The sequence below is a fragment of the Bombus affinis genome, chromosome 7 (genome assembly GCF_024516045.1).
Source record: "Bombus affinis isolate iyBomAffi1 chromosome 7, iyBomAffi1.2, whole genome shotgun sequence".
Classification (NCBI taxonomy): Eukaryota; Metazoa; Arthropoda; class Insecta; order Hymenoptera; family Apidae; genus Bombus; species Bombus affinis.
In genome coordinates this window covers 2,080,364-2,097,894 of record NC_066350.1, presented here as the reverse complement: position 1 = coordinate 2,097,894, position 17,531 = coordinate 2,080,364, and the positions used below count along the sequence as shown (strand labels likewise).

Here is a 17,531-nt window from a genome sequence, read left to right as displayed (position 1 = left end):
GTATAGTGACTATAATCGTTATTACTTTCTAAATAAAAATCTTCGTATGCGAACATCCTTGAATGTCATCGAATTCATTTATTTCGTGTATTTTATTCGACGGTTTAAAAATGGTTTAAAATTACTTAAATGATACTTTGTTAGTTCTATTTAATGACTTTCTAATACTTTTGCTTGGTAAGATATGAAACTCATCTAAAATTCATTAAGGTATAATATATATAGGACTATGAACTTATTAGCATATATACGACCGTATCATCGAAAGTAGATTTTAATTGTTTTACCGAAAAGGATTATAATTACGCAGTCGTAAAACGATGACTAACATTTTACTCGGAAAGAAGCAATAATTAATGGGTATCTAAGAAACGAAAAAAAGTCACAGAGAGAAAGTAGTACCTGTTCTCAAATTGGTAAATATAAAATTATCGCTTTACGTTTCGGGCTTCGTATTAGCTACTTCCGTCTCATGTTTTCTCACCATTACATCTCAAACCATTAGAACTGTTTGACTCTGTTCGCTAGATCGAATAGTTGGTATACCGAAGCTTCATAATTTCGCTATTCCATTCGCTATTTAAAAGCGAATGTATCGCAACGATCTGGAATAGTCATAACGGAGAAAACGACTACAATAGAACCAACAATCTGGGAAAGAAATCGGAGAAACGTGCGCAGAGATTTCTTCTCGATGCGAGAATCGCGTGGATCGCATAGGAAAGATGTATGACAATAATGGTAAGGGCTCGTAATACAACCGTATTTGTGACACGGCCGACTTGCAGTCTAGATAAAATCTCTGGTTTTTCTCGCTATATGTGATTAAAATTCCAAACATATATCTACCTTGTATTTCAATTCTTGGAAGATTGTCTTCGTTTTTTCCCCTCTATATTTCTCTGTAACTACGTGTGTATAGTTTCTTACATAAGAGACAAACTTCAACTTCGCGCCTGTAAATACGCGAACGTTAAATAAAATATGCAATTCGTTTTCGGTAATAGCAATTAATAAAGAATTACATGGATCTCACGGAGGAGTAGTCACGCATACTTAGCCGCATACTTAGTGAACATTGAAAAATATTATTTGGTTACCGTATAAAATCGACGATCGTAAACATCAAGTTCCATCGCTTTTGAATTTTAATCTACACATCCTATTATAACACTGATTATAATAATTTATGTAGGCAATGATATAACTACGTGTGTACTGAATGACAATAATAAATGTGATCTCTGGTAATAAACAAATATTTATGAACAGGTATGGTTATCGTTTACAACTTCAACGCTGTGTCTTCCTCTTAATGTGTACGCTTCTGAAAACATGCCGTCGGTATTGCGATTTATAAAATTAATTTTTCCCCGATTCGTCGAACGAGTGATATCGCTTAAAAGTGCGCTGCCGAGTGATTTACGTAATCGATACCGGATTTACTCAGCTTTTAATTGGTCTTAATATTGGACGTTCGCCTCGGCGAATTATCAGACCTGTTGAAATTTTATTTATACTTTGATTAAATTAACCCGATGTCACCGAATGGATTTATGGTTAATCTTGATATTGCTGAATGCAACTCGTTCCACGAAAATCGCACGCGAATTCACCACACGCAAGTTGATTTTTATAAATTCTCCGAAGAGTTTCTGTATAACGAAGAGAATGTCCTCTCGAAGAGAAAACAAAAAGTTGCGCGAATCAAGATTCGACTAACATTATTGCATTACGTGCTTCTATGCGATTATATCAGCGATTCGAGTTAATCGTCGAATCATCGAGACTTGGTCTAAAGGTACGAGAGCTGAGTCTTATTTCGATTTGACGTTTAGATGTTTTCATTATTTTGAAAAGAAGTTATATAGAGAATCTAGGAATCTAAGACTTAATAGTAATAGTAATAGAGATTGTTATGGGAACTTGAGCAATCGTGACATAAAAGGAATACGTGTTGTTTGTTGATATATCGTAACCTAAAAGATACGTTGTACTAACGTTGACAATACGCATAGAATGCACACTGCACGTGTTTCTAAATAAATTTATTCATGGCAACGTGCGGAGACTTACTAACAAAGTATATAATTAGCTATACCACGATTATTTCCATTGAGAGATTCTTTCACAGCTGAGTAGTTTTGCAATTAACTCGAGTAGAAATCTTCGATATTTACATTCACCGATCGTATCAAGTAACTCAAAAATAGAACGATTCTATATCTGACCCAATTTTATTCTTTGTCTTCGTCAATTATAATTTTTATTTGCAAGCACTTTTTCCTATTATTTGTCAATATGTAAGTGAAGTAATATTTCTTTTGATATTTAATTTCAGACAAATATGCATGCGTCGTTTCCATACGACGGTGGGCGCAGTAGTGGCGGAGGTGGTGGCGGCGGAGGTGGCGGTGGCGGTGGCGGTGGCGGTGGAAGGGGCGTCGAATATGGCGCTGTTCGCCGTCCTGACGCCCTTCTACCACCCCCGGGTCTCGACCAAACCGACCTCGTTCTCCACAGCAGCCTCGTAGACGACCCCCAGGTGAGCGACGATGTACGTAATCACAACACATTTTCTCTATTATCGTTCTACCGCTGTTGCGTTCTTACTGTTTCATCAATGAAAATGCTTATAGTATTTATGAAAAATTTCGATCTTAATTACTAACATCATCCAGCAAATTCAAAAGACAGAGACTTAAAGAATTAATTTCTATGATCTTTCTCTTTCAATTCAAAATATATTCGAATATTGCTTTCTTATGAATGTGTTTATTTTGATCTTTTATATTATCTTTGCTTCAGAACACAAATGTAGACGATGGAGGATTCATGAATGACCTGCCTCTCCTAAAAAGTAAGTAATATCTTGCCTTCTGCTATCTGCTACATTATCAATATACATTGCCATAAGATCGTGTTAAAGTGTTCCATTTCAAAGTAAAAACGTTTATTTCATTTTATCGCGATAATCTTACTCCACCTTATCTTATCTCCTTTTCGTCCTACCAGTTCCTTACGAGTTTGATGCTCATTATCAAATGCGCCACTCAAATTTGCTACCTTATCAACGTGTTATATCGCTGAAGATGTTTTCTTAATTTCCAAAGCCATATAAGCTGTTTTAACACCGCAAACATCGAATCTCTAACGAACCGACGAATTTACGCGATTCAACGGCGTAAAAAGCGACGTTTCACGTAGGGATAAATGGAAAAAAAGTAATGGATATTATCTCGGCGTGGAAAACGTGTCGGCCGCGCAACCGGAAATATAAAGTAGCCATGCCGGTAACTTGTCGCTTTTAATTAGAATTTATCTCCCAGAGTGTCGTATCGACTGCTCCTCTGTGAACGGAGTCTGAATTTCAAACTACACCGAGAAGATAAAAAGGAGGCGGATGGCCTCCATCTTCCTTCGCCATTAATACGCCACTAATGGTCGTAATTGCAAGGAAAATGAACCGCGACCGGACGTCGTTGCGATCATCGATCGTCCATCGATTTCTCGTGGTATATGGAGGGCTGAGAATCGTATCAATGTAAATCCGCTTCACCTTCCATGAAACAACGTTGGACATTTGATGATTTGATTATAGTTTAAACGAAAAATAAGGATTATCAATTGCATACAAAATGTTACAAAATATGCTGGAAAATATTGCATAGAGATGACTGAGGTTTAGTTCGAAAGAAACATCGATGGATTACCTGGATTTCTCTCGACATTAGAGTAGGTACTGTGTACTGAAAACCACAATCATGCCACATCTAATCTTTCCTCGACCATTACACCATTCTTGTATGCCGAGATTCCTCGTTACGCGACAATAAGGCAAAAATGAACAGTTACGTTCCACCACAAAGATCAACAGGTTTTTTGATCGAATATTGTCATTCTGCCAATTAAGATAACCGCGATGAAAGCTACATAAAGTAACTCATTGATTCCCAAACAAATAAATCCAATTTCTTATAACTATAAAAATTATAACTCAACACTTCGAAAAATTGATTTCTTATTTCCAAATCGATATCAAAACAGGCTGGATGGCTTCAAACTAGATAAAAATCTATACGCCATCGATCTAATTAAAGGTTTATCTTTGGAATTCGCCTAGCCGATAGTGGGTCGCGCTTTCACGTCAATCTTGCTACGGATTCTTGGAACTGTAAACATATAGATAACCAATTTATACAGATTGCAGCATAGTTTCGTTTAACACACGCAGACACGATAAAATTCTCATTAAAATTTAAATTATTGCATGAGTAGAATAGGGATACCAAGGTGGCAGAAACTGCCCAATATGCGCTATTACGTAACGCTGAGCCAGTTATCCGACAATGACGAGAAGGGAGAATGTGTCGTGGATCGTGACGATGTCTCTGTTATAAGAAATCGTGCGTTTCGATCGATGATGATCGCGTGTGTCGATGCGAGAAGAACGTACCGCAGCCAGGTGAACGTGTTGCGAAAGTGTGACGCGCATGCTTTATCAATCCTCAGTCGATACTCAGATTTTACTCTCAGCTATGTTTTTTTCCGAACGGAGATCAAAGAATTTTTATCGTAAATTGCCGATTGTACACTCAAATTTGTCTTATAATTAGACAAAAGAGTGGAGGAACTTATATATCGATAATGAAGAATTATCGAGCCACCACTGATCATTGGTTAACTGTGAATCATTAATCGATTTACAGTTATCAATGTTTCGAAAGAAGATTTAGGCCATCGCGCTTGTCGTAAGTTCAATAACAAAACACAACGGCAACCCTCGACGCGATTCTTGATTTTTCTGAACAGACGACACAATGCCAGAAAAGGTGTACCGGTCACAATATACTGTGCCGTATAACTAAATACGTTTCGGCAACGTGTCAGAGGTGCGAAGGAGAAATAAAACTAGAGTGGATGTGCCCGCAGGCGGATCGGATTTCGTTCATTGTCATTGTAATTTTTTGGCAGGGCGCAGTTTTCGGGGCGTTACACACCACAGGGGTATTACCTACAGATGGCTGTTTGTTCGAGTGTCACCGTGGGTTATTATATGCCTCGTTACTTGCCCTGTGACGGCTTATTTGGCCAGTTTTTCCTTCCCTTCTATTTCACTCCCCGCCGCCATTGTCCCTTTGTTTCCAACGACGTATCCGATATTGTGTCGTCGAATTTAGAAAGGTTTATCCTAACGCGTGTTCACTTTAACGTGACTTCTTTTCTCCTACCTACGTGTGAGATTTCGATGTGGTTCTTTTATTCGTTTGTACTTTACAATCGAGCTTGTACGATGAATCCTCCTGACAAAAGTCGCTAAAAGTATCGATAATGTTCCTTAGAATTTTCTTAGACGTTAGAGTAATATATACAAATGATAATGTACAATGTAATGTTGAAATTTCTTTCGACGCGATATATTTTCTAATTCTAATTCTATATGATCTAATTTCTTGCTTTTTCGTATATTCAATTTGTTTGCTTAAAGTATTCTTGTTGAAATAATTTATTGTTTTATCATCTGTATGATATTTCCGTCTCAACGTGCCAAATTCATAATTTCAATTTGTTAAACCCAAAATTATCACTCCTCCGCCCACATTCTGGTAAAAACTGCTCGTCACCGTTGGAATATCGAGTCGGTTGGCGAGAGCAACGACAAATACGTACAACCGACGACACAACATACGCGTTCCGTTTCTCGGAAGCCGGTTATACAATTACTTGCAGCTTACCTTGGCTCCTTCGTCACTCCTCGACGTGCTCCAGTTTAGCAGTTTAACGTTGCTCCGAGGTATACGAACGAAATGAATTTTTCTCGGAACTTGAAGCTGCAAGAAATTCAAAATTAAAAACTTTGTTCGTTGATTGAGGAAATTCAAGAACATTAAAATATATTTGAAGAATAAAAAAAATGCAATTGTAAAAAATACATTAGTTCGAAAAATATTATCGCGAGAGCAGTTAATTATGAAGAACGGGAGAAGAATAAAAAATTTATATTTGACTTGAAAAAGAAAATATTCCGTAGTTCATTTTAAGTTAGAATTTTTCGTTTGCTTAAACATTTGGTGACTATAATTGCAGCTCGTGGATAACTACTTGGGAAATCATTCTAAATGACAAGTTCACGTTTCACCGTATAATCTGACATCTGTTGTCATCTGCTTGCAGTGTTCATCAGACATTATTTGGTATAATCTGTACCTCTTTGGATAAAGAATAATATATCAAGACTTTGATAATATTTACAAACCGAAAGATTTACAGTCAAACTTTACAACTGCAAGATACTTTTACAATCTTCCACTGCTTCTGACTTATCTGATTTTTTTTTAATTCCAACAAATAGTCACGAGAGAAACGCGAGAAACATTAACGAATTTTAAACGTAAGTAATTTCCTAGTTACTGGGTCTGCATAAAAAGAAAAAGAGATCCCCGTAAGGAACAGAAATAAATAAGAATCGTAAGGAATGGAAACGAGTTTTTGTGGTATCGGAGGCCGAGCCATGTTAGAACTAATTAATCATTCAAATGAGGCCAACAGACGGCACGCTTTTACTATGTTAATGATTTTTCTAATTTACCTGGTCAATGGCGTCCGGTCAGTTAACTTTCGTCGTTATAGAACCTCCAAATAGCCACGTTACGCATTGTGCTTTTAAATTACCGAACGAACTTGACGTATACTTGGTATTGCCAGCCGTGACAGAGCTCGAATCTGAAAATTATGCGCGCCTTTCCACATCGATCGACTTGACTTATGGCCAGAACCGTAATTTACTATTTACGAAGCCTGAGCATGGTATGTTTTGGCTATCGTGAGAGTTGTCAGATGTGTTTTATTAAGAAGGCATTATGATAATATCATTTTAATCTTCGACAAACCTGTTTCACACGTTCAATACATACGTATAAAGTCGTCTCGTTATTGTTGGTAAATGAGATTTTTTATTTGTACCAATGAATCGTATAATTTGTAATCTACGAAGTTTTCCGTTTGTCGAATCTGTTATATTATGTCTACTTCTCTGGCGTGTAATTTTTACGATATATGAAATTCTTCGTTCGGTATATCATCAAGGTTGATTTTTAATCACCAATTATACTTTGATCGAGTGCACATTGAGGCATTTGTGATTTTTATATTAAAATGGGAGAAATTTCGCTCGACCATTCATTAGTCGTCACATTTGAATAATCCGTTTCCCTCGCATCTTTTAACACAGTAAAGATTATATATCGTTCAACTATTTTACTAGCATTCTATCTACATCTCTTAGCGGTTTAATTGTGAGGCATTAAAGAATTGGTTACATCATACACAAGAAACCTGTTTCCAATGAAACTATTTCTATGCATCTTTTTCTTATTTGATTACATTTCTAGCAGCTGGTTGCATTGCTAATGCTGAATTTTACATTAGAATTCGTGTCTCGTTATCCCTACTCTAGAATAGCTTAGGAAATACTGATCTTTGAAAAATTAAACAAGACCACTTTTTAGTTGGCCAAGAATATCATACCAAACTTCATATATTAAGCTTTAAAGACATACAAAAATTTCACTCATAATATTTAATTACATAGAACTATGTGCAATCGTGTTACACCATAATCTTGCTCGCCATTTATCTAGTTTAACCACTAACTTCAAGATAAAATCCTCTGTATAAAATTCATCTAGATACTTTCAAACAACTTTATCCCACGATAATTTCATTTGATGGTTCCACAATTTATCAAACGTACTAATTACCCGACAGATTATACAGTTAAAAAGTTTAGTAACACCAGATCCGTATCGACTTCTATTTATCTCAACGCATTTGCTACCATGAATTTTGATTTCGGAGTTCGATGTTATACATATGTGACAGGGATAATTTTTCTTTTCATAGTCACAGCTATCACAGATAAATTAAGAAAAAGAACGAAGCCTTTAATCTATCCGGAATAGCCCTAGTAGAAAAAATATTAACTGAAACGAGACTATCCAAAAACGTACATTGATTTTTCTTATATCAAAATTTATACATAATGTAAAAAAATATAAAGAACATAATACGATCTGTTCTGATTTTCGTTCCAATCTACTATGGTAGCAAACGCGTTAACAGCAAATGATAAAACTTTCCGACAAATTTAATCAACAAAATCAAAATTTATCCACGATGTAAAAAATATAAACAACATAATACGATCTGCTCTAGTTTTCGCTCCAATCATGGTAGCAAACGTGTCAACAGCAAATGATAAAACTTTCCGACAAATTCAAGCCTATCAAACAGTCCTAGACTAATCGAGGACATTCTCAAGCGTGCTCGGTAAATCGATTTCAATCGAATGAAAGTCGAGTCAAGAATCAGCGGTAAGTGGCTTTTTGACATTGTTCCGTTGGAAAGGAGTGGAATTGTCGGGCTGTCGCGTTAGACGGATGAAGGGCGGCCACCATCTTTGTGCAAGGGCGAGCCAACCTTTTAGAATCAAGGCCTAATGAAATTAACGAGGACCAGTGGCGCGTTGCCCTCAGGCCAGGTGGATCCCTGCCTCGCGATTACACCCCTGTCGTGCCGTGTCTTGCCGTGCCGTGCGGCAGGGTCGAAAAGTCACACCCCAGTCGCTTGGTGGTAACCAATCAAGGTCGAGAAATAAGTGAACTCGTTCGTACGCGGCGATTGGTTAAGTTTCCGGGACGTTGATTGCCCAGGAAATTGTGCGTGCGCGGGACTCTGCACGTGCGAACTTGGGCCAACCGGCTCAAGGCTATTCTCACTTTTGCAAATTAAGGGCTTTTACGTATGGAATGCATGCAGGTTTTAACATGCGGGTTCGAGATTTCAGACTGGAACGGTAGCATTGGTTTGTTTCATCGTAGAGATAAAAATAAAATGATGCAAATAATTTTACAAATAAAATATTCTTTTCCTCTGGTACAAGTTATATTGTTTTTGTTTTAATAGTGTTTTGGTAAACGTCAAAAATTGATATCTTTTGTAGAAGGTATTAAAGAGAAAGGGTCTGTTATTAGGGTCAAGGTATTAAAGAGAAGTCTGATGGCTCATACTAATACTAACGACGAGCAATAAACTGATGTTTAATCAATGTAAATGAGGATAATTTTGTAAATGAAATATTTTTCTCTGTGGTACGATTATATCGCTTTATTTATTCCAATAGCGTTTTCATAATTTGTATATCGAATAAATAATCTTTATACAGATTATTAGAAAGAAAAGGTTAACAGTTTATCATTGATAAAAGTAAGGAGAATTAATCTCGATCAATCTTTTCTAATGTGCAAATAGAACAACAAACTTTTATTTTCGAGACATTCTTACATTCATCGCAAACTAAATCCTGATCGAAACTAGTCGTGGAAAGTGTCGGTAATTTTTCATCATACTAGGACACAGTATGAGAAACAGTTTGGGAAGGAAGAAACTGACATGTAATTCCGTATTCGAAAACGAGCATGGCTAAAGTAATGTCCGTAATAGAAACTTTATTCGAATAATTATTCAAACGCACCCTTATTATAACTTTGATTGATAATCAACCATGTAGCACTGTGAGATAAAAATACGACTAAACAAATGATGGGCTTGCAAGAGCAATTAAAACATCACGTTACTCTGTAGAGGATCTTTCGAGCGAGCACGTAAGTACTTGCGTACGTAACTCTTGAAAGATTATCTAAAAGCTGTGATGGAGAAGCGAACGGTAAACGCGAGGTGTATCTGTCGGCTGAATACAAGGAAAGTTTGACAGCTATTTACGTAACGTGAAATTCAGCCTTGAGCAATGATATTTGACATGACAAAATCGACTGACGCATCGATCTACGAAATTTATCATTTTGACAAATGTGTAGACAAATATTTACTTTTGTTTATTTCTATGCGATTGTGATATTCTGCCTATCGCAACCTTTTACTTATGCATTTGTATCATGCTCTTTTGTTAGTTTCGTTCGTGGTAAATCATAGTATATTATGAAATCAGGAGTTTCGTGAACATGAGGTTTAAAGAAGATCAATTATGTTTGTGTCATATTCCTTGACAGGTCTTCAGACGTTATTTAATTCAAAATTAATTTCGCTTTTCTCTAAATATTCTTCTCTATGAATTGCCTTATGATTTTTTTGTAAATAATTAAGCTAATGTTACCTGTTAGTTGACGTAACGTTATGTCAGATGTTACCCATAGGTAGTTTCTATTTGAGGGAATAGAAATTGAAATTAGAAGAATTTGTCTTTTGAAATGTTTCTTATTCTTAATCATTTTAAAAATTATTCCATCTATTTAATGCGAGAAAGACTTATTTTTTATTCAACCCATGCAGACTGTCACAAAGAACTCTTTAATTTCGTTTCGTAACACGGTGAAAATTCGATCGAACCGGTCGATATATCGATATCCCGAAAAACAGGATCGCATCAGTTATCGGTATATCGAATCGGTATTAACAACTGCTGTCCCGTCTTAATTACAAAGCAACGAAACCGCTCGCGTCGATTAATTTGCGGTTCACACTATGTACACGCTTGCATCCGGCCGCGAATGTATTAATTTATCAATACACCTGTGTAATAATCGCGTTATGTAATCGTGCCATAAATCATAAATGTACGCGTTCACCGGATCGACTCATTAAAATCATGGACATTGGCAATTGCATCCACTAGTAATGATTTCTCTAAACAACCCCGGGGCTATAGATAATAGCGGATCGTTGTGGATCATGGTTCGTGAAGTTTCTTCTCGTACGGGCGACGATTGATAAATCGACGATCACTCCGGAGTAATCGCCTTTTCTCTGGCTAACTTTTCACTGGCACCGACGTATATATTTCACCGACTGATCGCTTTCGCAACTTTTGTCTTTTTTTTTCTCTTTTCTTCTCTTTTCTTTTTCTCCCACTGTTTCGATTTCTTAATAGAATTTTTACCTTTTAACAGCTTTGTTCGCCATCAATCTTGGCAAGTATCGCGGCGATAACGGTTTTATTACCAGCTTGAAATTAGCAACCAAACGTGATTATTGGAGTGATTAATGCAATTTGATGTAATCGTTCGATATAGCCATCCTTGTGATTTTACTGTGTTTGAAGAAGAATCGTTTCTGTATTCCGATTAATGCTAGTAATATTTCCTTTTGATATTTTAATTTCGTTTCTCGATGTTTAAACATGAAAGAGATTTTTTGCTACATTGAAACCATGTTCTTCTTTTTTTTATTGTATACATATAATGTTCTTTTAGATAGAAAAACAGCACCTCTGACATTCCTCGATACTTCAATATTCTTAGCTAAATAGAATTTTGTATACATATACAGCTATATATTACATATTCAAATATCGATCTTAAATGCTATTCGCTGAAAAGAAATGAAATATGTAGTTCTTAGCTTTAGTTTACGTATCAGTGCTTTCCAAGAATACATATAATTTCTAATTACATCATTATAATTTCTAATTACAATGATTCATCTATAATTCATCGATGGACGTTGCGTTATAAAAATATGAAAAATAGGAAGTAGAATTATTTAGCAATATTTTGCTATACATTTTCTTTTTTCAAGCATGATTATAAATCTTTGCATAATTATTAGTGTTTTTGTTACTACTAACAGAATCAGTTTCTTAAATATGTATTCATTCACTTCGTTATAGATCTTAGACTCGCAACGTTTGAAATTGCGTAGTTCCTCGCATGTTCTCATCAAAACATTCAAATCAAACTGAAGCTTTATCTTAGAAATATTGTATTTTTATTATTATTTTACAGTAGATAAAACCAAGGAAGGTTTAAACATGAAAGTAGCCGGATTCACGGATATACATACTTCCTTTCTTCTCCTGCATGATTTTGTAATCGGGAAAAATGTAGCTATCACATCCGGTCATTAGCCGTTAAAATGATAATTGTGCTCCTGTTTTTTGTCACGCTATGAACAATTTTAATGCCGCTGGAACTTGATTCATGTAAAAACGTGTCGTATTCCTGCACTGAGTGTTTCATTCAGAACCGATGGTTTAAATTGTTCTTGGACGAAGCAAATATCTTATTTAGTAGATTGACCAGTTTTCTTTAATAACAGCTTAATGATACCTAACTCTTTTAACTCTTTTGAACTCGATTTTGAAAAACTACTCTAGAACTATTAAAGATTTCAGGTCAAGTATAGTATCATTTGAACTTTCCGAATTTCGAAACATTTTCTAAGAGAAACCTTTGATTAACTACTTAAGCAAACTAACCAGAAGAATAAGCTCAACTTTAGTTTTACACTATCGATAACTAAGACAAAAATCAATTTTGTGATATTTCTCTTTGCAAAAAGACTTAAGAAACAATCGCATAATATCCTACCATATGTTCAGTCAGAGATTCAGAAGCAAAATACTTGTTTCGCGCGCGTTATTTAAATTAAGGCCCATTATCGTGAACTTCCTGCCAATAACTTCTACGAAACGCATTCACGACCGTGTGTGGGTACATTCTCGGTAAATTACCGGAGATTTGCCTTCTGTCCTCCCCAATAGGATAGAAGCGTGCATCTGTACAGGTAGAAATTCCTTGTGCACCGTTTGACCATCGAAGTTGCTTCATTGACGGCCAACATGTTCCGGTCGTTGTGCTCCCGTTTGCTTCTCGATCGTTTCCGCTGGAATGAAAATTGTACCCCTTACACGAACCACGATCGCCATTAGCTATAACTAGTACGCGTGTAAAGGTGCTACCGAAGTGGCAATCTGTTCTTTCGTACATCCTCCATGACGATCCCCTTTCTTTTCTCTCTCAATTCTGTTCAAACCTAATCTTTTGATATTTTGCAATGAAAGAATTGGCAATTTCTTTCCGGAATAATTTTTAGACATCTTTTAAGCATCTTTTTCAAGTGTTTGGAAATAGATATTTGCAGGATAAACTGTACGGTTTAATCGAGAAGTTCATTATCATATAATTATATATAATTTCAATTATATAAAATCTGCATTCAGGAAACCGTAAGTCATTCTACGTTCTAGTATGAATAACATTACGACTTCCTAATGCAGATGGGATTACTGCAACATGAAACATTTGCATTTTATCGACGAGATTAACAACACATGTCTTGCAATTAATTTTTTTGCTCTATGATTTTCATTCTGGTTCTATTTCGAAAATAAAAAATATAGCGAAAATTAAATATTTTCTAAAACTGTTTTTCCTATATTTTCCTATGTCTTATAAGGAACTCGTGATGAGTAAAAATAGAATTTTAAAAAAGTCATCGAATTCGAAATAACATGCGTGATATATTCTAGACTGCATGCATGCCAGAAAATTAACTGCAATAAGTTTATTCTTGATCACCCTTGGGACGTTTTTAAATCTTGCTTGGATCGTATTTTCATATTTAATTAGACAGTAAATGACGAATGATTTATGCGTATCACGTACAGAAATCGCGCATGGATCGATGTTTGCTGTGTTGAAATCCACCAGCGTTCAAAAAATAGAAACTTCAAGATATGCAAAATCTTTGACACGTGTGTGCGATAATGAGAGCGATAACGAGTAATGACAGAGCGAGGCTGTGTTAATGGATAGGTATATTTAAATCGTCTTACTTTTAATGTCGCTGATTTCTTTGAAGCTACTCAATTAGACATTGAAATGTGAAAATTACGGATAGAATATGGTTACTAGAAATCAGAAAATTAACGATTGTTAAATGCTACTTGATGTTATTAACATTGATCTGATATATAATTTAGTTAATTTGATTTGTCACAAGAAATTATTATAAAACAATTTGTTGCATTAAAATACAAAAACAGGACTGTATTAAAATATTTTTTAAATCCACGCATATTTGCGACACGAAGAAGCAATTAGGAAATTTCTCTTTTTTAGTCTTTTATTTCGATGCATCGTAAAAGAAGACAGAAAATTTCAACAAGAGAAAATATTGCCACATAATTATCAACAGACTTCATGATTACGCTACGCGTTATCAAACTGTTCGCTAGATAATGTCACTCCATTGTAACTTTCTCAACAGTATAATAGCATTCCAACGTGGAAACGCGCCCACGGTTTACGTTTTGCTACAATCTACCTGTCAGACGGTTGTTTCGTGCCCGAGATCCAATGATGTCAATGAAAGAAGTTTTATTCAGGCTCCCGATCAAACAGCAGCGACGATTTATCGCTGTTCGAGAGCTTAATTGACTACCCACGCTTTGCAGTCCCGCTGATCCCATGTCTCCGACAAACAATCATTCCTTCTCTTATCAATGAGAAATATTAAGTTGGAGTATCATTGCGAAAATAATCTCGCAATGAAATTTTAATCATGATGAAGTATGATGATGTAAAAGTAGATAATTCCATTTTGTTTCTTTTTTATTAATTAATCTTTACGCGTTGAAAATATGAAAGTATAAAAGCTTGGAACTTTGATATTTTAAAAAACTTGCAAACGTGCGAATGTTTATTAAGAATATAATACTCCAAAATTACCATTGATTTCAAAATTAATCTCAGATGAAAAAATTCTAAAACGAATCAAAGTGTTTATCATCGTCCGAACAATTAAAGAAATCATTGTCACTATTACTTTCATTGCCATAAGTTAGGTCGTTACCACGAAGAATCGTCTGGCGCTAATTATCGCTTCTGATTATTGCTATGTTACAAACACTGTAATTAACATAAACGTAGGTTGCATGTAGCCCTGTAGAAGCTATAGAACTAGCCGTTTTCACGGCTCTAGAAGTCGTGATCAAGGGTCTTAGCACTTTTGTTTGATCAACTCCGGTAATATATCCACGTTGGTCGAGTGACAAATTATCTGGTGGCGACTTCCTAGACGTTATCTCGGACTAAAACAAGACACCGCCGATCCCGGGATACAGAGGCGAGGATGTTGCCGTAGATACATGTCTTCTATACCGGTCCCTCGTCAAATAGAGTGTAAAGGATGAATGAAAATCTCATTAGTCGACTAAATTTCGAATTTATACGGAAAATTTACAGCACGGTGACGTTTTTTTCTTTTTTTTTTTTTTTTTAATTCCGAATGATCATGCTTTCGCTGTCGTCCTGTGATTCTACAGCAGTCTTTTGTATCTGCCTTTGATTCATGGGACATTTTGTTTGTTACTTAGATTACTGTCGATTACTTAACTATGCCTCTATATAAACAGAATTAATTAGCATCGATTAAAAATCGATGTTATTTTCTTATAGTAATTACATATCGATTCCTACGAACTTTAATAACTTAGTGATAATATCTACCGCCGTTCTTGATAACAAATTAGTGATAATATGTAAATCGAGGCACAATCTCTTCAGTGTAAAACGCAACCATAAAGAGAACATGGAGTTTAAAAGGGAAAAAAAGCGGAATGTTAGGTTTTTTTCGAGTACACCTGCTGACAATTTGCAAATCATCATCGTGAATGAATTTCAATATATAATTTCAATCGCCATTCGTTGCATTGCCATTTAGTTAAGGTCGATAGCGAAAGGATCAAGTACTTTGGTAACTTTGTTCTTTAGATTCTAGACAGAACGCATTTGTCATAATAACGAAATATTTCGGCTATTTTCTTTCTTTTAACCGATTCGAATGTAGAGTTAACGAGGAATCATCGCTGAAAAACGGCATCGATGAAAATGTCATAGAACCGTTTATTCCTGCCCGTGGCCGTTGAATTAACCGATACATGCCTTTGTAATTAACTCACGATCGATTGACCGATAGCGGTCTCATCGATGAGTGAGACCGTTTCACAATTCACATCGGCGAAAGGTTAAAACAACCCTCTATAATTACACGTTTTACAGGACTACGTTTTACCGTGACCAACGTAAGCAAAGCATGAGTTATTCCCATTAAATAAATTAATGCACCTTCCAGTGCCGTTACCGAGATGAAGATAACAGGCTAAGATAACTTGAGAAACACTTCGAAGATAGCCACAGCGTTCCTTCCTTCTATCTTTTTTCTCTCGCTTCGAATGATTTCTTCTGACATTTGATATTACGATCGTGTACGATGGTCCGTGAACCACATGTAGCTTTCCAAGTAGACAAAGGTAGACACAGGTAAAGTAAGTAAAGTAAAGAATCTTTAAACGAGTGGGATTGATAAAAAATGAAAAAGGAAATAGCGTAATAGCTAGCGATCGTGATCGATAATTGAATTCGATCGCCAAAAGCGTCGAATATTTAATTTCTCTACACTCAGAGCACTCGAATTGCAAAATTGATACGGTGAAAGTTAGAAAGTAAGGAAATATGTAATTTTAGTTCTTTCACTGTTATAAAAATTATTAATGCATAAGTCTATGTATCTTTCGTTCAAATGTATCTTTCTTCGAGCTACGAAATTGTCTGGTCAGTTTCATCGACAGACTGCTTACCGTTACACGATTTTCTACCGCTTCATTCTCGAGATTACGATTTATAAGCGCGGAACAAATCCACGTCGACCTATTTGGTTCGCGTAGAAATTTATTACCCGCTTGACCCGGCCGATCGAGACGTCGTTGTGGATTGATTCTACTTGACAACTTGTTTGCACTCTCTTCCTCTTTCCCTCTCCTGCTGTGCTTTCTCTCTCTCTCTCTCTCTCTCTCTCTTTCTCTTATGTGTTTTCACATACACAAACGCTATACAAACGAATTACGTGTCAATCCAAATCAAATCTCAACCAGATAAATGGTATTGTATTATAACATACGCGGATATTCTATGATACAATAAATTTCACCAGATTTCTGCGGTAAGAACTGGTATTTGTAATAACATGAAAATCAGAATACTGGAAAATATTTCTACTATTCCTAATTATGATATTTCAAACATTTAAAATTATTTTGATGGTGGCAAAGTTCCCGCTAAATATTTTCAATGTTCAGAAAAACTGTTGCGTTCAGAATTAAAGCGCTAAAACCAATGCGACGTACGATATACTATAAACCTATGTTCCACTCGAACCATCGAAAGCTGAACGGAACTTTTATGCGTAAAACCTAAACATTATACGAAAATAAAGAACGATAAAAAAGCGGCATAGTTCGTTGTTGTATTACAATATTTTTCAGCAACAATTTCGAAGATATCGGTTTAAAACTAGCGTTCGTTTTAAACGGCTATAAACCATAGGTATACCTCATGATCGAGCGAAGCCAACGATGAAGAGTTTCAAGTTATAAGTTGACCATCGATTTGCCTTGTAATAACACAGCTTTGTCCGAACCCCGCGGCCTTATATTAAGCATTCCAGAGCAACGATGCAATAATGCGGGACTATCGGTGCATAGAAACGAAAACAGGACGAGGTACGGCGAATTTAAAATATTTCGCGGAGGATATTGCTCCGATATCATGGTTGTGCACCTATACAGATAGACTTGGACCGGGTATAAGGTAATTTCAGAAGAACCTACGGTTTCGGTATTCCTTATCGGCCACTCGTTAAACCCTCTTTGACCTTTTATGGGAACAGAACACTGT

The 17,531-nt window shown here is 35.9% G+C and overlaps 2 protein-coding genes across 8 annotated transcripts in view; one reads left to right on the top strand and one right to left on the bottom strand.

Moving 5' to 3' along the window:
* LOC126918395 (chymotrypsin-1-like) overlaps positions 1-17,531 on the bottom strand; it is a 253,434-nt gene that overhangs the window by 194,754 nt on the left and 41,149 nt on the right. The gene's annotated exons all lie outside the window — the stretch shown is intronic.
* The window catches only part of LOC126918364 (transcription factor AP-2-epsilon), a 201,292-nt gene that overhangs the window by 163,687 nt on the left and 20,074 nt on the right, over positions 1-17,531 (top strand). For 6 of the 7 annotated variants that reach the window (XM_050726194.1, XM_050726197.1, XM_050726196.1 and 3 more), the window contains 2 exons: positions 2,342-2,557; positions 2,809-2,860. In XM_050726194.1, coding sequence (XP_050582151.1) covers positions 2,342-2,557; positions 2,809-2,860 — 268 coding nt within the window. The remainder of the gene's footprint in view (positions 1-2,341; positions 2,558-2,808; positions 2,861-17,531) is intronic. The other variant, XM_050726192.1, reaches the window with a different exon arrangement.